The 20186-nt window shown below is 41.9% G+C and overlaps 1 protein-coding gene and 1 long non-coding RNA gene across 2 annotated transcripts in view; one reads left to right on the top strand and one right to left on the bottom strand.

The window, feature by feature from the left end:
• Positions 1 to 9136, bottom strand: part of LOC140896372 (uncharacterized) — a 109062-nt gene extending 99926 nt beyond the window's left edge. Inside the window, exon 1 of the long non-coding RNA XR_012154534.1 lies at positions 9082 to 9136. This is a non-coding gene — a long non-coding RNA (uncharacterized lncRNA). The remainder of the gene's footprint in view (positions 1 to 9081) is intronic.
• A 5845-nt stretch (positions 9137 to 14981) lies between these two features.
• Positions 14982 to 19872, top strand: HSBP1 (heat shock factor binding protein 1). The gene is made up of 4 exons (XM_073308075.1): positions 14982 to 15133; positions 16601 to 16667; positions 16852 to 16970; positions 18369 to 19872. Exons 1-3 carry the CDS (start codon positions 15089 to 15091, stop codon positions 16968 to 16970), a joined length of 231 nt encoding a protein of 76 aa, XP_073164176.1. The 5' UTR covers positions 14982 to 15088; the 3' UTR covers positions 18369 to 19872.
• The last annotated feature ends 314 nt before the right edge of the window (positions 19873 to 20186 follow it).

Below are 20186 nucleotides of genomic sequence, written 5' to 3'. Positions count from 1 at the left end.
TTGTCCCCTGACTGCCCCCTCCCAGGACCCCCCCAACCCTAACCGCCCCCCAGGACCCCATCCCCTATCCAACACCCCCTGCTCCCTGTCCCCTGACTGCCCCGACCCCTATCCATACCGCCACCCCCTGACAGGCCCTTCGCGACTCCCACGCCTATCCAATCACCCCCCACTCCCCGCCCCCTTACCATGCTGCTCAGAGCAGCAGGAGCTCGCAGCCACACCCCCGGCTGGAGCCAGCCACACCCAGAACCCCAAAACATATAGGGCTCAATTCTGCAATCGAGCAATTCCTGGAGCTGCGGAATACCCAAAATTCCCAGTGAAAGTTGAGGGTCCTCAGCATCTTGCAGGATCAAACTTTTAATTTACATTCTCTTAGGCTGAGAAGAAGGTAGAGTTAATTAATGAGACATAGGATTATTGGTTTACATGTTAAACCACCAAATAACTTCATTGTATTATCTCTGTGAGATATTCCAGTGACTCCCTGGCTCAACTGATTAGGTTCAAAATGCAAAGACTGCATTAAGAGTAGAAAATAACTTAATTCATTATTATAATTTCAATTAAAAACCTCAAGTAAACCACACCCAACAACTATCCTGGTTCCTGATGCATATACTCCAACAAATACTTCTACATACTTAAATATGTGTTATCACACTTAATTGTCTAATTTGGAAATGCAAACAGTAATACTATAGACTTGGGGTAATATTTTAAAAAGTGCCTAAGTCCCATTTTCAAAGGCACTAAGAGACAGATTTTCATAGTTATTTAGGCACCTAAAGATGCAGGAAAGAGCGTACTGGGATTTTCAAAAGTACCTAGGCACCTAGCTCCCATTGAAATCAATGATGTTTGAAAAACACTAGTTGGCACATATCTGCCTCTTTAGGCACTTACATCCTTTTAAAAATCTGACCCTAAATTACTTATGAAAATGGGATTTAGATTCCTCATTCGCTTAGGTGCTTTTCAAAATATTACCCTCAGTTCCTAGACTCATTAAATGCCATTCCACTGAAATTTACTGAAAGCTTTTTGTGAGTCTAAGATTTCTGGAGTGAAATGAAAGAGTCAGAATTGCTGTAAAGGTCAAGTATTGCTCTTTCAATTCTTGGGTTCATAACTGTGCTTCCTGTATGTTATGGAGAAATCATCATCCACTCAAAAGTTATTACTGTACTGGCTTGGCCACCAACAGGAACATATCCTAGTTTGCGGTTAAAGCAGAAGCTTGTGACTAAAGCACTGAATGGGATTTTGAAAAACTGATCCAGTTTTGCCACCTCCACCAGCAACAGTAACTGGGTCTTTTGTGAATAAAAACCAGCCATCTGTTCACTCTCAGGCCAATCTTTGAAATTTTTTGTTAATTTTCTCCAGTGAAAATGTGTTATAACTGGTAAATGTTGCCACCATTGCAGCAACAAGTTCTCTTCTGCTAAAGGACCAAATCCTGAGCTCTTGCAGGGTATCTTGTCACTCACATCAAAGGCAATGAGACCTGAGGGTGCTCAGCACCTCTGAAAAGCAAGCCATCAATGATTTAGGACCATCCTGTTGGTTAACGTGTTCTGTTTAGTCAGATCTAGCAATCCATGTGAGAGAGGAAGAGGATTATTCATCATACAGGGTCCAATCCTGTTACTGACCTGCATAAAGAGCCAGTGCCTATGATGTTCCACGGGCTGCAGAATCTCTCACTGATGTCACGCCGGGTGCAGAATCTCCGCTAAGAACTTCTCCTTTCTCACCCCTTTAAAACTGTCTTTGCTATAGAAACTTTCAGCCAAAGTTCTCACTAATTACTCAAGTCGAAATCCAATCAACTACATTTAATTACCATTACAAAATTACTACTTGTGACTGTTGCTCCTAGGAACTTTAATGAGACACCCTCTGGAATGGATATAAATTATGGAGAAGAGGGAATTAGAGTTTTAAAAGGTAGGTCCCCAAGTATTTCAGTCAATAAAATGTCAAATGCATCTGAAATCCATAGAGAGAAAAAATGTTTAGATCTGAGGTACAGTTCATGATGCAAACAGCCAAGAACAAAGCTTCAACCAACAAAGTTTTTATCTTTACCCTGGATGGTGATCTGTGCCCACAATTCCCACAGACTTCAACTGGGGCAATATTTTGTTGAGTTCCATCGGGCACTTGCAAAGCATTCTTTCTCCTAGTGCTGGCCACCCTAACTCCCTGCTGAAGTCAAATGAATGCAATCAGCATCTTGCAGTCATTGGGCTAGATTCTCCACAGCAGTTGAGGTCTGCTTAGTGCAGAGAAGTGATGTTGAGAGTGTTAGGCAGCCAGATAATCCCAGTGCTCAGAGAAGCCTTGGGGCTGCTAGACTTTACACCAATGGAAAATTAGAGTGGCAGAGTGGAACTCCTCTGCCAGGTTTCTTAAACTGCCATGGGGGTGAAGCAGGAGCTGGCTCAGCTAGCTTTATGCCAGGAGCCAGAATCCACCCCCTTTGTGCCACCTGAGCAGCAAAAGGGACAAAGCACAAGCCAGAGTCTGGGCCAGTATCTTGACTATTAGGTCCCTATGGAAGTCCTAGATATTAACCCCTGTGGACCTGATCCTGCCTCTGCACTGAGTGTCATTGAAGTCAGTGGGACTCCATGCAGACACAGGGGTCTAAACACACAGTTCCCAGTGCCCAATCAGAACCTAAGATTGTAACTATCTTTTCAATATAAGCCAGATGTCGATTCCCATTCCTACTGCCTTAGAAAAACTGCTTTTAATACCATAATTTCTCATGTATGTTTTCTTAGACAGAGAGAATAATTATTTTATCTTTCTTTTCTTTGCAGTCTTTCCCCCCATGTGATATAGGACTGACCATTGTAAAATATATACATTTAAGATTGCTTCATAAAGTTACTATTTAAACTTTCCACCTTTTGATAATTATGCCTTTCTCGTCATGAAACTTTGAGAAGTAATTATCGCATTTAATAGATCTCCATCAAATCAGTTTTTATGCCTGCCCGACCCATCAGTATTTGATCAATACCTCCAAACATTAAGCGTAACAGAGGACAGATGGTAGCTTAAAGCAGCCTGTGGGTTGAATAATGAATAAGGAGAATAAAATAGCATTTAATCTATAGATTATTCCCTTTAAGTCAAGGTGAGCAGCAGCACATGGACAACAGCGTGAGATATTCCATATTATTTCTATTGACATTGTATTTACATTATAGTATTGCATAGAAGTGAGCTTCTATCACTCTGTAAACTTACTTTAGCCAGTTATTAAAGTGCACATTTTAAGAACAGTTTAAATAATGTGAATTTCTTCTAAGCATTTCAAAAAGACTCCAGAACGTAACTGCAGATGGGTTGCAGGTTAAAGATGCACTCTAAACTCTTCAAGGAAGAAGAAATCTATGGATACAATCCCATGAAGTGCTAAGCACCCTGAAGCCTATTAAAATCAAAAGTGCCTACGTGCACTCACAAACCCCAGTGTGACATGCATGTTGTGGGTTCCATCCACCCTGTAGGTTTGGATCTCTAGGGGCCCTAAGTGTACTTGCGTCACTGCTTCAATAAATCAGGTGATTAGGAACCTGGTATTATTTGTTTAACTATACAATTTACAGGGCTGTACCATTTTCAAAACTGGCTATCAATATAATCAATGCTGGTAAAACAAAGCCGCATACATGTCCATAAAGCCTATGAACTTTCTAAGCCATCCATTCCAAACCGCAAGCTACAGAACTGATGCTGCACATATTCCAGAGCTTTGGGCAAACAGTAAAGAATTATGGTAATGTGGGATCATTTTGCAGATCTTTAGGGAGTCTCTGGATTCCTTTTTACTAGAGATGGTCAGATTCAGTAGTGGCCCATCAACAGCAGAACTTCCTTTCCACCAGAAAGCAGGGAAACTATGGATTCTAAAATGCAAGATCCATCTCTTTGCAAAAGCCTTTCACCCCTCAATAACAAGCATGGCCTAGAATCACTGCCATGGAGCTAGCATTCAAAAACTCCCAAGTGCTTTAATCAAGTGTCAGTGAGGGGACATAGGCAGAAGCAACCAATTGGCAGAGAGTAAGAATAATCTAGAGTGAAGCAGAATGTGCTCACATCATTGGCCTCACCCTACCCCAGGGGTGGGCAAACTTTTTGGTCTGAGGGCTACATCTGGGTATGGAAACTGTGTGGCGGGCCATGAATGCTCATGAAATTGGGGGCTGGGGTGCGGGAGAGCGGAAGGGCTCCGTCTGGGGGTGCGGGCTCTGGGGTGGGGCTGGGGATGAGGGGTTGGGGGTGCAGGAGGGTACTCCGGGCTGGGATCGAGAGGTTCAGAGGGTGGGTGGGAGATCAGGGGTAGGGGGTTGGGGTGCCGGAGGGGGGCAGGGGCAGGCTCCAGGTGGTGCTTAACTCAAGCAGCTCCCAGAAACAGCAGCATGTCCCCCCTCTGGCTCCTATGTGGAGGTGCGGCCAGGCAGCTCTGTGCACTGCCCTGTCCGCAGGTGCCGGCCCTGCAGCTCCCATTGGCTGCAGTTCCAGAGCGGGGACATGCCGCTGCTTCCGGGAGCCATGCGGAGTCGGGCAAGACCCTGACCCTGGTCCCCGGCCGGAGCTCAAGGGCCAAATTAAAACATCTGGAGGGCTGGATGTGGGGCCATTGTTTGCCCACCCTTACCCTACCCCATTGCTGCTCCCACTTTTGAACCCAGCTCCTGCTATGGGGTGGGAGAGAAGTCCCTCTGTTCTCAGGAGTTTCTGCTCTGCTTCCCCCAGCCCCTGTGACTTGAGGGGAGTGGGGGTATTTGGGGCCTTGTGCCACAGGGTCTCCCCAACAAAGATTCAGATTGGACTCTAAGTGCAGTAGTCTACCCCAGTTCTGGGTCTTGTAATTTTACTGATGTCAGTGTACGATTGGCAAGTCTCCCCAACCTGGATCAGTTCGGATGATAACAGCACATGGTTCTATCACTGTACATACAATATGGTAAAAACCAGTAAGGGGGAAAGCTGCAACAAGTATGATTTTACTGTCCATTGGACAGTAACATCACATTTGATGCACACCCACACAAAAATCTAGTTAGCGTTAGTTTCTGAAAATGTGGTCTGAAAAAAACACCATGAATTGCTCCTGTTCTGCCACAAATTACTTTCCAATTTATTCTAGTCTTAATGTTGCTTTTCCCCATAATTATTTAATACAGTTTCAGTTAAACATAATTCACATGATGTATGAAACCAAAAGTTAGAACTGTTATCTTTCCCTTGCTAGATGTTTTCTAATTACAGTCCTTTGCTTAATATATCCCAACCTCATGTATATTTGAAAACTGCCAAGGAATATTTCTTTTCTCAAAATTACGGATGAGTTCTGTTTGTTATACTTTGGGAAAATATTAATCATTTCAGCCTTCATCTACCCAAGTAGTAATTGACTTATTAAAATTTCAATAACTTGAATACTTTGAATACCTGGGTTCAATAACTTGTATACTTTGAATTCACTGGCTTAAGTAGCAAGAGAACACAAAAAGGCATATGTGATTTTAAAGGCCTAGAAGGTACCTTAAACTCTATAAGTTGTGCACAATAAAATGATGGCAGTGGGCAATGCTGATGGCACAGTTCGTATGCACAATCAATATACACATGCTGGTATGTTCAGAATCACTGCAATTATTCAGTTTTGCCTCATGGCATTCAGATAAGATCTCATAGTGAAGGTTTCAGATAACTGAGGAAATATTCCATGTAATTAGTAAACATTAGGGGACATGATCTGATTTCAGGTAAAAAGATATTTCAGATCATAGAGAACTTAACCAAAGTTGTCAAGTCCAGTACAGGTTTCAGAGAAGCAGCCGTGTTAGTCTGTATCTGCAAAAAGAAAAGGAGGCCTTGTGGCACCTTAGAGACTTACAAATTTATCACATCAGCCACCCTATCAGAGGCTCGTTCACCTGCACATCTACCAATGTGATATAATGCCATCATATGCCAGCAATGCCCCTCTGCCATGTACATTGGCCAAACTGGACAGTTTCTACGTAAAAGAATAAATGGACACAAATCAGATGTCAAGAATTAGAACATTCATAAACCAGTCGGAGAACACTTCAATCTCTCTGGTCACTCGATTACAGACCTAAAAGTGGCAATTCTTCAACAAAAAAACGTCAAAAACAGACTCCAACGAATTGACTGCTGAATTGGAATTAATTTGCAAACTGGATACAATTAACTTAGGCTTGAATAAAGACTGGGAGTGGATGGGTCATTACACAAAGTAAAACTATTTCCCCATGTTTATTCCCCCCACCCCCCGCACCCGCTGTTCCTCAGACATTCTTGTCAACTGCTGGAAATGGCCCACCTTGATTATCACTACAAAAGGTTCCCCCACCCTTCCCCCGCTGCTCTCCTGCTGGTAATAGCTCACCTTACCTGATCACTCTCGTTACACTGTGTATGGTAACACCCATTGTTTCATGTTCTCTGTGTATATAAATCTCCCCACTGTATTTTCCACTGAATGCATCCGATGAAGTGAGCTGTAGCTCATGAAAGCTTAGGCTCAAATAAATTTGTTAGTCTCTAAGGTGCCACAATTCCAGTACAGGCTCAATCCTGCACCCCTTACTCACATATAAATAGTTCCATGGACTCTCCCACTGGCGTTTCTCCTGCTAACACCAGGTCTGAATTTGGCCTACTGGGCAAAATTCATCCCTTGTACAACTCCAGTGTCTTAATCAGATTTCAAATCAGAAAATTTAGTGGATTAGATCCTAAACTGATGGAAATTGGCATAGGTTTACTAAAGGCAACAGGGCTATACTGATTTACATCATCTTAGAATCTGCCCCAGTATATGAAATGATGTTTCATGTTGTCAAAATAAATCTTATTAAATACTAGGGTTCCTTTTTAGGAAAAAATTGCATCAGCCTACCAAGAAATATTTCCAAAGTGAAATGCTCTGATTAGCTCTTCTTGTGAATGATGCTTTAAAAAAACAAGGGAAAGAGACCTCAGGACTCCAGTATTACTGCATTTGTCTTCAGTTCACTAACAAAACCCGCTGTTGTATATCTTCCTTCTAATCTCCCAACAGCACCACTATATCTCAATAGAAAACAGCTTTGCTACGAACAGTCCTTGTTTTAGGACAAGCTGCAAAGCAATAAAACTGATTTCAGAGTCACAAAAAGATTATAAATACTGTGCTTATATCCTAGATACATGCAGGAGAGTTTTACTTAGTAAATATCACGTAACTACACAGTCCTTACATTTCCCCACACTATGGCAACTGCACTTAATAGGTCTAGATAGATAGATAGATTGATTAGATAAGTCCCAAGCAGACTGCCAAGAGCAATAAAAGGATGTCACAAAACTGGGTGACTGGGCAACAAAATGGCAGATGAAATTCAACTTTGATAAATGCAAAGTAATGCACATTAGAAAAAATAATGCCAACTATACATATGAAATGATGAGGTCTAAATTAGCTGTTACCATTCAAGAAAGAGATCTTGGATCATTGTGGTTAGTTCTCTGAAAACATCCACTCAATGTGCAGCAGCAGCCAAAAAAGCAAACAGAATGTTGGTAATCATTCAGAAAGGGATAGATAATAAGATAGAAAATATGATATTTTCTCTATATAAATCTATTGGTATGCCCACACCTTGAATACTGCGTGCAGATGTGGTCGCCCCATCTCAAAAACGATATACTGGAATTGGAAAAGGTTCAGAAAAGGCAACAAAAATGATTACAGGTATGCAACAGCTTCCATATGGGGAGAGATTAATAAGACTGGGACTTTTCAGTTTGGAAAAGAGACGACTAAGGGGGGGATATAGAGAGGTTTATAAAATCATGATTGGTGTGGAGAAAGTAAATAAGGAAGCGTTATTTACTCCATCTCATAACACAAGAACTAAGGGTCACCAAATGAAATTAATAGGCAGCAGGTTTAAAACAAACAAAAGGAAGTATTTTTTCACAGAATGCACAATCAATCTGTGGAACTCCTTGCCAGAAGATGTTGTGAAGGCCAAGACTATAACAGGTTCAAAAAAGAACTAGATAACTTCATGGAGGATAGGTCCATCAATGGCTATTAGCCAGGATGGGCAGGGATGATGTCCCTAGCCTCTGGAGAAGCTGGGAATGGGTGACAGGGGATGTATCGCTTGATGATTACCTGTTCTGTTCATTCCCTCTGAGGCACCTGGCATTGGCCACTGTCAGAAGACAGGATACTGGGCTAGATGGACCTTTGGTCAGATCCAGTATGGCCGTCTTATGTTCTTATGTCTAAAATAATTAGTATATCGGGGCTGCTTACCGGTTTACAGAATACATAACATAATATAATCTTTTTTTCTGAGTTGTTACTGTTGTGCAAATGGTCCAGTATTGCACCAAGGATGTGAGGCTGCTGGATGGGCTGTAGTTTACATGAGATGTTATGCTAAGATCATGACTACTTGTTTTTCAATAGTAACAGCATGAACCCAGGTATCCTGACAAAACTCCCCTTTGGGTAATTGCATTCTGCTTCCCAAATACTCCCTTTAGTTTAACTGGATGCTTCTTTATTTTGTGTCTTAATTCTTTACATATTGTGGATACATGAAAGGAGCTTAATAACAAAGATAAAATTAGTTCTCAGCTGTCCTATGTTTCTCTTCACTGTTAAGTGGCTAGTCAAGGTGCTTTTGATTAAAACTGTTACAGAAAGGTAAGATACTAGGTGAATAACCTGTCATTCGGAGGATGCATGATAATGACCAGATGCTAATGTGCCAGATCTGGTGTACAGTCTGACTATGACTCATTGTTCTGTAGGGTCATAGTGCTAACTCCTTCTGCATTGGAATTAATTAAACTGTATTTTAAGGTCCCTTGATTTTAAGGAACCTCACAGCTCCTTTATCAATTCTAAAGGTCTTCTTGTCTGTTCATTCTAAATTAAGACTTCACCATTAAAAATCTGGTTAAAGAACAGCCCAGCTTACTGCTGTTCTGTTCATTTTAGTTATCTCTGAACATTACCGTGAAGGGATCATTAATCCACACTCTCCTCCCTTGCTTCGCATTTTGCCTCAGTCCAGTCTTGAAAAAAGAAGTGAAAGAAAATACATTATTTTCAAAAATTAGCCTTTGTTTAAATACACCACATGAGTAAGTGAATGATAAGAAGAAGAAAAAAAAACCTCACTTCAAAACCCACATCCTCAGAATACAAATCTTAAACTTCATGAGAATCAGAGAGAGGTTGCAAGACACTTTCATAGATCTAAGAACCATTATGATGATCTAGTCTGACTTGCATAACAAAGGCCAAAGAATTTCACCCAGCAGACAGGACTAACTAACATCACCATTTTACAGAAGGGCACAGGAGGCCAAAGAAAAACTAAATCTCAAAAATTTAGGGCACGGACACTGATTGTGGGTAGGGTTTGCAAATTAACTCAGCCAGGGCCTAACTCTGCTCCCGTTGAAGTCAATGGAAGTAACACTCTAGGAGTGTCTCCATTCTAGGAGAGCTGAGGTTATGGAGCTGAATGAGGGAAGTTACTGAATTGATAAAGAGGCAAGATGTACCAAATCACGGCAGCCTAGGCTAACTACAGAGGGGCATAGTGCACTACTAAAAGTGGTATTTAATCTAAACCACCCATATGATATCTGTAACATTTCTTGAGGGTACCCAAGGTTGTGAGGCACCTTGCTACCATCTGCTCTTCGTGCAAGGAAGTCTTGTCTGTACCTGCTAGGGATCAGCTCCCTAATTCCCCCAGCAACACAAACTCTCCCCACTCACCGCAGGTAAGCAATAGGAGCACTCCAACTCCTGACCACGCTGAGCGTCCCCTTGAAGTGTCTAGCCCCTGTTCCACTGGGCACTCATACATCGGTTACTCTCAAAGGAATAGTACACACCAGCTAACCAGTTACACCTTATACCACAGCTCCACTTAACACACAGCACTTAGATTTGTGTACAATGAAAACATGTAAAAGATTATTTAACAAAGAACAGAGATTCTAGAAGAAGCTAGAAGAGATTTCCACACCCTGCATGTAATCATAGAATCATAGAATATCAGGGTTGGAAGGGACCTCAGGAGGTCATCTAGTCCAACCCCCTGCTCAAAGCAGGACCCATCCCCAACTAAATCATCCCAGCCAGGGCTTTGTAAAGCCTGACCTTAAAAACTTCTAAGGAAGGAGATTCCACCACCTCCCGAGGTAACGCATTCCAGTGTTTCACCACCCTCCTATTGAAAAAGTTTTTCCTAATATCCAACCTAAACTTCCCCCATTGCAACTTGAGACCATTACTCCTCATTCTGTCATCTGCTACCACGGAGAACAGTCTAGAGCCATCCTCTTTGAAACCCCCTTTCAGGTAGTTGACAGCAGCTATCAAATCCCCCCTCATTCTTCTCTTCGGCAGACTAAACAATCCAAGTTCCCTCAGCCTCTCCTCATAAGTCATGTGTTCCAGTCCCCTAAACATTTTTGTTGCCCTCCACTGGACGTTTTTTCAATTTTTCCACATCTTTCTTGTAGTGTGGGGCCCAAAACTGGACACAGTACTCCAGATGAGGCCTCACCAATGTCGAATAGAGGGGAACGATCACATCTCTCGATCTGCTGGCAATGCCCCTACTTATACAGCCCAAAACGCCATTGGCCTTCTTGGCAACAAGGGCACACTGTTGACTCATATCCAGCTTCTCGTCCACTGTCACCCCTAGGTCCTTTTCTGCAGAACTGCTGCAGAGCCATTCGGTCCCTAGTCTGTAGCAGTGCATGGGATTCTTCTGTCCTAAGTGCAGGACTCTGCCCTTGTCCTTGTTGAACCTCATCAGATTTCTTTTGGCCCAATCCTCTAATTTGTCTAGGGCCCTCTGTATCCTATCCCTACCCTCCAGCATATCTACCACTCCTCCCAGTTTAGTGTCATCTGCAAACTTGCTGAGGGTGCAATCCACGCCATCCTCCAGATCATTAATGAAGATATTGAACAAAACCGGCCCCAGGACCGACCCTTGGGGCACTCCACTTGATACCAGCTGCCAACTAGACATGGAGCCATTGATCACTACCATTGAGCCCAAAAATCTAGCCAGCTTTCTATCCACCTTCTAGTCCATTCATTCAGCCCATACTTCTTTAACTTGGTGGCAAGAATACTGTGGGAGACTGTGTCAAAAGCTTTGCTAAAGTCAAGGAACAACACATCCACTGCTTTCCCCTCATCCACAGAACCAGTTATCTCATCATAGAAGGTAATTAGATTAGTCAGGTATGACTTGCCCTTGGTGAATCCATGCTGACTGTTCCTGATCACTTTTCTCTCCTCTAAGTGCTTCAGAATTGATTCCTTGAGGACCTGCTCCATGATTTTTCCAGTGACTGCAGCGCATCCGGCCCCATGGACTTGTGCTCGTCCAGCTTTTCTAAATAATCCTGAACCACTTCTTTCTTCACAGAGGACTGGTCACCTCCTCCCCATGCTGTGCTGCCCAGTGCAGCAGTCTGGGAGCTGACCTTGTTCGTGAAGATAGAGGCAAAAAAAGCATTGAGTACATTAGCTTTTTCCACATCCTCTGTCACTAGGCTGCCTCCCTCATTCAGTAAGGGTCCCACACTTTCCTTGACTTTCTTCTTGTTGCTAACATACCTGAAGAAACCCTTCTTGTTACTCTTAACATCTCTGCTAGCTGCAACTCCAAGTGTGATTTCGCCTTCCTGATTTCACTCCTGCATGCCCGAGCAATATTTTTATACTCTTCCCTGGTCATTTGTCCAATCTTCCACTTCTTGTAAACTTCTTTTTTGAGTTTAAGATCAGCAAGGATTTCACTGTTAAGCCAAGCTGGTAGCCTGCCATATTTACTATTCTTTCTACACATCGGGATGGTTTGTCCCTGTAACCGCAATAAGGATTCTTCAAAATACAGCCAGCTCTCCTGGACTCCTTTCCCCCTCATGTTACTCTCCCAGGGGATCCTGCCCATCAGTTCCCTGAGGTTGTCAAAGTCTGCTTTTCGGAAGTCCAGGGTCCGTATTCTACTTCTCTCCTTTCTTCCCTGTGTCAGGATCCTGAACTCGTCCATCTCATGGTCACTGCCTCCCAGCTTCCCATCCACCTTTGCTTCCCCTACTAATAGGGGAATATCCTATTCCTACTAATTTCTACTAATAGTAGGAATCTCCACACCAACTCAAAATAGGTTGACAGTGAGGGGCAGACTTGGGAAGCAATTATGAGAACCATGCTTATGTAACCCACACACCTTCTGGGTGTGGTGTTCTGTTTCATCTAGTGGCACCAAGACCACTTAAAGAGAGAGATAAAATGAGTCTGCTCTACAGGCTTAGCTAACAGCTAGTTGGCTTTTAGCTCATACTGTGAAGGCTCATGCACTAAGCTCCAGAGGTCCTAGGTTTGATAACATCCACCGATGACCAGGGTCTGTCGGCATTTCACTTACACAGATCGAGTGAATCACTCATATGAGGTGAGGGTCTAGCCTAGAGGCTAGAATAGCAGCCAGGACAATGGCACAATAGTTGAGGGTACGAATCCCATTCCCCGACCCACCTACCCCTTTATTCTTTGGACAGAGCCAAGTGAATCAGTTACTCTGGATTCACTGGTGCAACTGAATGAAAAAATTGACCTATCATTTCTCTAACCTGCCATTGCTTGGGGCACAGGCAGATGGAAACAGTACACAGTAGGTTAAGTGATGATCAGAATCAAGGGATAAAACAACTTCCCCTAAAACAGCAAAGAGTATTAAGGAGATTGATAGGAAACTAATGGCAATTAAGTTTTACCAGAAGGACATGTATAAGAATAAAAATCACATCAGCATATAAAAGAGGCAGAAAAAGAAAAATTAGTAATGTGCAGCACATATACACAGGTGCTTAGCAACCAAAAGATAGGTCAAATTTAAAGGCCTTCAAGAAGCAATGTGCCATACAATCCAAAGATAATTGTAACAACTCCCTTCAAGTAAATGAAAGTTAATTTCTTTTACATTTCTCAGAACTAGAACTGGTCTTCAATTTAAAAGATAGCTAAGGACATTTTTACACATAATGCTTGTGATATTTTAACAACATACTCATCGGAATAGTATTAATGTAAATCTGTGCATACTAGCTATAGGACAAGTCAGAGATATGTCATGAATGCAGCACTCCAGCTTGTGGATGAAATGGAAGGTTCCAGCTGAAGATCATTTGTGGATAATGAGACATGTTCTGTACTTGAAGGCTCATAATCAGCACATTTGTTTTCCACAGTTCAGCCTAAATATCAGTGCACAGTCAGCTATATACTATCTCACAGTCTAGAATTGGACTTGACAAAAGAAAACCACAAATGAGTGACAGGGAGTTATGCCTGCATCCAGCTGGCTATACCTAGTAAATGCTTCATTTGTATCTCTCCCCATTGTGAAATCTTATTCTAGGCAGTTTTGTAACACATATCCTTGTCCCATACACCAAAGACTATTATAATTAAGAAGTGGTTGGCATGAACTGTGTGTGATCTATGTGCTCACAATCACAACATTTTGCTTATAGTTTCTTTCCTATAGACAACATGCCACAAATCCCTAAATATATTTCTTTTAATCATCTAATCATCAGTCCATTTATGTAACATTTCTGACTTTTATTGCAAAAACATAATGATACTGTTCCTACAGATATCCCCCTTCTGAATCCAGATTACCTGTAAATGCTTACAAATCAGGCTTAACCGCTCATTTAGTTCTCCTCCAAAATTAAATGACAAAAGAGGATGGAGGATTACTTCAGATAAAATCATTTTGAGCCTAGAAATATTTTTACTCTCTCCAATTTGTGAAGTTATTTTGTAAGTGCACAAACAAAACTATTAAATCTCAGTATGAACAAAGCTTTTGTTCTAAACACAAGAACAAACAGCCAAATTAGGTTCAAAGCTGAACCCTCTACAAAAAAGGGCTGAAAGGGTAAACCTTCACTTCCTATGAGGGTTTTTTAAGTGCTCTTTACACTAATCAATTTCAATGCCTGATAATTATGTCCACCTCCAACACACCAAATGTCCACCTCCAACACACCAAATGTCCACCTCCAACACACCAAAACACAACGCCTATTGTACAAGATAAAGACCCATTGATACCTTACATTTCTTATCATGCCTCTAGCTGGGGCCAACACCTGATTCTTAAGAAGTAGGTGCAAACCCCCATATTGTACATAGTCAATTGTATAATGCTTCTGGAGGTGAAGCTCCTTCCTAACTGCTTCAGGCAACAGGTTTATGCCCTGAAGCCTGAAGCTCAGTTGCTCTTAGCACACTTTACATAACGGCAAGCGTTATCAATGGTCTGAAGACTAAAGCTGCATGCATTTGGGGTGTTATGTTTTGTGCGTCAGGGAAGCAGGCGTGGTGAGAAGAGAAGGGAGTGGGCTCTGAGCGGCAGGCCCTGTGGCTGGGAAATGAATAGAGCAGCCAAGCTGAGCAACTAGTACAGGGCGACCAGGCGCCTTCTGGCCACGGGCAGGGTATTAAAAGATGCTCAAGAACACAACCAACTAAAAAAGCACCTGAGCGTGGAACGGGATTCAGGGCCTCCCTCCTCCCAACTGCTCCATCCCCTTTTTCTCTTTCCCACTCCCCGCCCCAAGGCTGAGGAGAAGGGAAGCAGGAAGGGCCTGAGCCCAGAGTGGCGGGAATGCCTGTAAAGCCAGTGTTTCTAAAGTGAATGGGAGTGATCCTACATGAGGTACCAGGACCCCATGTTTCTTTCCCCAGGCCTGGTCCTCCCTCCTTACTAATATCCTGCTTCCCCTCCCCCTCCCCCCTTAGCTCTGGCGAGGCCTCACCCAGGCTGAACTACATTTCCCACCATGCTCCCTGTCCTCGCGAGAGCTGGCGGAAATCTCGGTGCGAGGCGCGGAAGTTCCCGTAGCTTGGAGACGGTCCCCGGGCCTACCCGTGACTGACTGGACGGAGCCGCCGCCCGCTACCATGGCCGAGACTGACCCCAAGACCGTGCAGGATCTCACCGCCGTGGTGAGGGGCCCGGGCCGGGGGTCGGCCTGCGGAGGCGGCGCAGCGGGCGGCTCCGGGCTCAGCCTTCACCCCGAGGGGGGCGGTGCCGGGAGTCCGCCTAGCTGGGGCCGGGGCTGTTCCCTGCGCGGGCCCGGGGCACCGAGCGCGGCCCAAGGAGGGCCCGGGGCGGTGGGCGGGGACGGCAATGGGAGGGGCGGGGAGCAGTGACTGAGACCAGGGGGCTAGGCAATGCCGGGGCGGGGGGGGGGGGGGGCGCGGTTACCCAGGCGGTGCTTCAAATCTCAGGGGCATTCAGGGAAGACCCATTTCTAAGGCACCCGTTGTCCCCCAGCCTACTTGAGGTCTCATCACAGCATTACAAAAAGCACCCGATGGAGAGAAAAGGGGTAAAACCCGATTCTTCCCTGGGCAGTGTGGATTTGGTACCGTTCATTTGCACCAGCCCTTAGCAGCACTAATCCTCAGGCCTGCCCAGCTGCGGGAGCCATGGCAGAGAGGTCAAAGTTACCCAAACGCACACAGGGGCTTGGTGTCAAATCCAGGATTACGACACAGGTGTTCCCAAACCATCCCCGCCTGGCTCCTGTAACCTTTTTTTTTTGGGGGGGGGGGGCAGGGGTGCTGGGTTAAACATTGGTTTGTGCCACCATTGTCCTTGGTCTTCTTTTGGGGACATTTCAGTGTGATGGTTTCCAAAACCCAGGTATTTGGCTGCTATCCCCGTTCCCCCCTCAGTTTAATTGGGGTCATAAGGCTCTTGGTAGGTGTCTACCTGCAAGAGTAGTTCAGAGCTAGTCATGGAATTTTAGAACTTTTGTGTGTGTAAGAGCGAGTTGTATTTTGAAAATACTAAGCACAAACAAGTGTGTTTGCCTCAAAGTCTTCCATGGCTGAGATGCACAATGATTGTGTGGAAAAAGAAAAGGAGTACTTATGGCACCTTAGAGACTAACCAATTTATTTGAGCATGAGCTTTCGTGAGCTACAGCTCACGCTCAAATAAATTGGTTAGTCTCTAAGGTGCCACAAGTACTCCTTTTCTTTTTGCGAATACAGACTAACAGGGCTGTTACTCTGAAACCAATGATTGTGTGGCTAAAGCACAACAGTTCTGTTTTTCACACTGACTCAGTTTGTAGACCTCAGAGAAATTACTCAGCCTAGCTTTCTTAATTTGTATAATGGGTGATGTTACTTACAATAGTTACATGTAGAGGGCTGCTTTAAGGTTTTGTGAGTGGTGGTGGAGTGCTTTGTTATTTTGTAAAGAAAGGTGCTGCATAAGTGCTGTATTATTTTTGGCATGAAGTTTCTAGAGTAGTTTGTGTTACTTTTAACATTCGATCAATGCTGTCCAAACATATGATTTTGTATGAAACAAGTTGAGCTCAACAGTGACTGCATTATGCTAAAGTATTGTAAAAAGGAATATTTTGATTAAGTACTTAATTTTTTTTGCCCTGTTAGGTACAGACACTGCTTCAACAGATGCAAGACAAATTTCAGACTATGTCTGACCAGATTATTGGAAGAAATATCCTTTCTTCTTGTAAAATGCCTCTGATGGAGGAAAGTGTACAAATATTTATGTATATTAAATTCTAAACTTGCAAGTGAGATTTCTAAAGCCATTGTAACAATGTGTGAAGCTATGGTCAAATGATACACTTTAGTAGCAGTTTAAACATTACAGTTCATTTTCTTTAACTCAAACGAACTTGATGACATGAGTTGTCGCATTGATGACCTGGAGAAAAACATTGCAGACCTCATGACACAAGCAGGAGTGGAAGAATTGGAAGGAGAGAACAAGATGCCTGCTACTCACAAGAGTTAAGTGAGTGAATTGCTTATTAGCTTTCTGAGTGAAATCCTGGCTTGAAATGGTAAAAATCCCATGTACTTTAAAGGGGCCAGGATTTTACCCTCTGATTTGTGGGTCAGAAATCCCCGTAGAATAATTCTGAAAGTGCTGTAGTGAAAAAATGTATTTTGTCATGCAGTGAGCTCTAGGGCATTGGTTTGCTCCCTTTAGCAAAGGATACAGAAAAACTGGAAGCTCCCACCAACCTCTTCAGACAGGCTGTTTTTTTTTAAGTGAAAAGTGATACAGAATATTAGAAGTAAAAATAAAAAAATACAACGTATTAAGGGAGAAAAGTGGTGAAACTGCTTCACATGGCCTCTACTGTTGATTCAGCTTGACACCGTACAATTAACGTTTGAACAAACTACAATATTAAATGCTCCCTTCACCATCTAATTTCATTGCTTGAAACCTGTCTGCCTCCCTGGCAGTACGACCAGTATGTGTTACACAATTGAAACTGGATACTTCAACTGCTTTTCAAGCAACAGCTAAGTAAGGTATGGCTTCTGGCGCAGCAGATAAATAAATTTAAAGAATGACAAAGTCCCCACTAAGAAAATCTCATGACTAATTAAGTGTGTTGCAGATCATGGACTGTTTGAAGCTACTATGACAATGCTCACCCTGTGCATGGGCTTTAATTAGTGGGATAAGTTTCATGGGCACTGAGATTTCACTGAGTTAGGCCCAAAAAGTCCATTTTTGTAATTATAGGAGGGCAATTGATTGAACATAGTAAAGCACTAATCATACCAATGCAAGATTGTAAATTAGCAGTGGTTTTATGGTGACTAGTGAAATGCTTTTGGAATAGTTTCATAACTTCAGGTATAGATCAAGATAACTTCTCTCTAATGCTGTTGTGGGCACTACCTGATTTAAGTGGTTGTTAGTCTCTGCAGAGGAGACAGAGTTTAGGCTATGCTTTCATCTTGAATACCAGAAGAAATTTATTTTCTCAAGATGTTAAGTTAAGAAAGTGAAGTGAATATAAGTCTTGATCTGGCAAACTCTTACCCCAGCTTTACTCATAAGTATTTCTGTTGAATTATATTGGATTATTCATGTGAGTAAAATTAAGCATTTTAAGTAAATAGTTACATGATTTATACTTTAGTTGCCCCAGAGTTTAGCTTTTACTCTGAAATCTGATAAGTGGAATTTTACATTTCTAGGTCATAGGATTAGGATATGGAATCCCATAAATGGGGAAGTCTCTCACTATTTCCAGTCTATTTAAAACTTATTTTTTTAGAAAGCTTGGATGGAGCTTTACTTTTTGAATCCCACAATTATTGTATATCTGCTGAGCATACTTATCTAATGAAATTCCTATCAATAGTAATATTCTGTCTTCCCCAACAGGTTGCCAGTAATTTAAAATGAATGCTGGAATCCACTTTTTTACAAGTCCACAGGATTACAGAACAGTTTTTTGCAACTGGTGTATGTAAAAGCATTTTATATGGTTATAGAGCTTGCATTCCTGATGTATATTGTATAGCTAGATTTAGGTTAGTATATTTTGATTTGTGTAGTGTAGTTTCACACTTTTTGAATTGTTATAAGGATCAATTGTATTAAACACATTTGATGGATCTTAACTAAAACTACTGAATTTGAGTGGATTTTTTGTGAAGACATTTATTTTTCTTTACTATACTTTTCTAATAATTTCATTTTGATGGCTGAAAAAAATCTAGTGATTTCTGTCAAATTGAAAAACTACTTGTCATATGGTAACTTAACACTTTTCAGGAGTGAATCACAAGATTGAAATTGAGTTATAGTTCTATTGAGATAGCATCAGTCATTGTACCAGTACAAAATGATATATTAGTAATGTTTTTAATACACCCAGTAAGATGCTCTTGGATACTTAAGATGTCAAGCATAAAGAATCAGTTTTTTACTTACACTCCTAGCATTACTTTACCTACTGTATGTTGCCATGACTAAGAATTGAAATATGATAGAAACATCCCTCCAAAGGTAAGCAACCACTGTAGCTCAAATAGATTATTCGTTTAGAAAGCTGAGGTGCTATTAATAAATCCCATAATGAAGGGTTTGTAATAATAGCTAAGTCTTGTAATAATATTGCAAGACACTACAATGAAACCCTGCTTGTGTACGTCCACCAAACAGTATCATAGTTGAAAAATATGCATCAAAGTAATGGTCTGTTACAATTAAGGCACTGTCTAGGAAATGCTAGGTATCTGGTCTTTGAACATAAGTCGTTGGCTCTCTGTATGAAACTAAGTTGCTAAAATGAGAAGCGGAGTATTCAGGAATCCTGGGAAAGGAAGGGATCCAGTTATCAGGGTTATAAAATCCTGCTACTATGTGAGCAACAAATAGCGGGGAGTTTTCATAATACCTTGTTTTAGAAAGTGTTTGGTTACTTCTCTTAATCATACTTTTCTCCAGTTTTTACCTGGTCCTTAAATTCCATAGTCAGAGCATTTGGAAGTCACAAGTGTTTGTCTAAAGAACCTTTCCATACGATTTCACTTCACCATTATGAAGAAAAATGACTCTGATCAATGCAAGGATACTATAGGACTGCTACAATACCTCAACAACTTGTTTAAGAGATTAATCTAAGCAGCCACTAACAGCATAAAGCAGATATCATGCTAGCTGTTTATACCACACTAAATGCTGATATGAGTGCCTCTAAGTTAACTTCACTGGAATTATGAAGGCATTATGTAGGTGTATGTCATTTCTTAAGACAGGGAAAATTGTACTGAGTTCATAGTAATGTTAGGAGAAATTTTATGATTGTAGGAAATGTATATTGTACCACCAGCCTTACATTTGTTGTACTGTCATTAAAATATCGAATAAAACTTAAATGTAACTTACAATAGTCAGATCATATGTAATGTAAAATACTGTATGCGCCTGCACAAGAGCTTTTAACTTGGACATTGTACAAATCTCTAAAAGGCCTTGGCAGGGATATTTCAGCTACGTTAAGTGTAATGAATAATTTATCTGATGTACACTTATTAATCTAGATTTAACATATCATAACATTCAATATTATGGAAATTATATCTCTGTGTGCTTCCAATACTATGGTAAAAGGTCAAGTTAAAATTCAGTGTCATTTTAATTCTCAGATGCTGGTATTTTTGTATGAAGACATTAGCAATAACCTTTTATAGAAAA

Source organism: Lepidochelys kempii, chromosome 12, assembly GCF_965140265.1.
Source record: "Lepidochelys kempii isolate rLepKem1 chromosome 12, rLepKem1.hap2, whole genome shotgun sequence".
In the NCBI taxonomy this organism is placed as follows: Eukaryota; Metazoa; Chordata; order Testudines; family Cheloniidae; genus Lepidochelys; species Lepidochelys kempii.
Note: the sequence above shows the minus strand (reverse complement) of the source record. Positions and strands in the feature narration are given on the sequence as shown.

Bases quoted from the DNA above. Each gene is read 5' to 3' on its own strand.
- HSBP1 (XM_073308075.1), top strand. From the start codon at position 15,089: ATGGCCGAGACTGACCCCAAGACCGTGCAGGATCTCACCGCCGTG. The intron at 15,134-16,600 runs GTGAGGGGCCCG...TTGCCCTGTTAG, and splicing joins TGCAGGATCTCACCGCCGTG to GTACAGACACTGCTTCAACA. The intron at 16,668-16,851 runs ATATCCTTTCTT...ACTCAAACGAAC, and splicing joins TGACCAGATTATTGGAAGAA to TTGATGACATGAGTTGTCGC.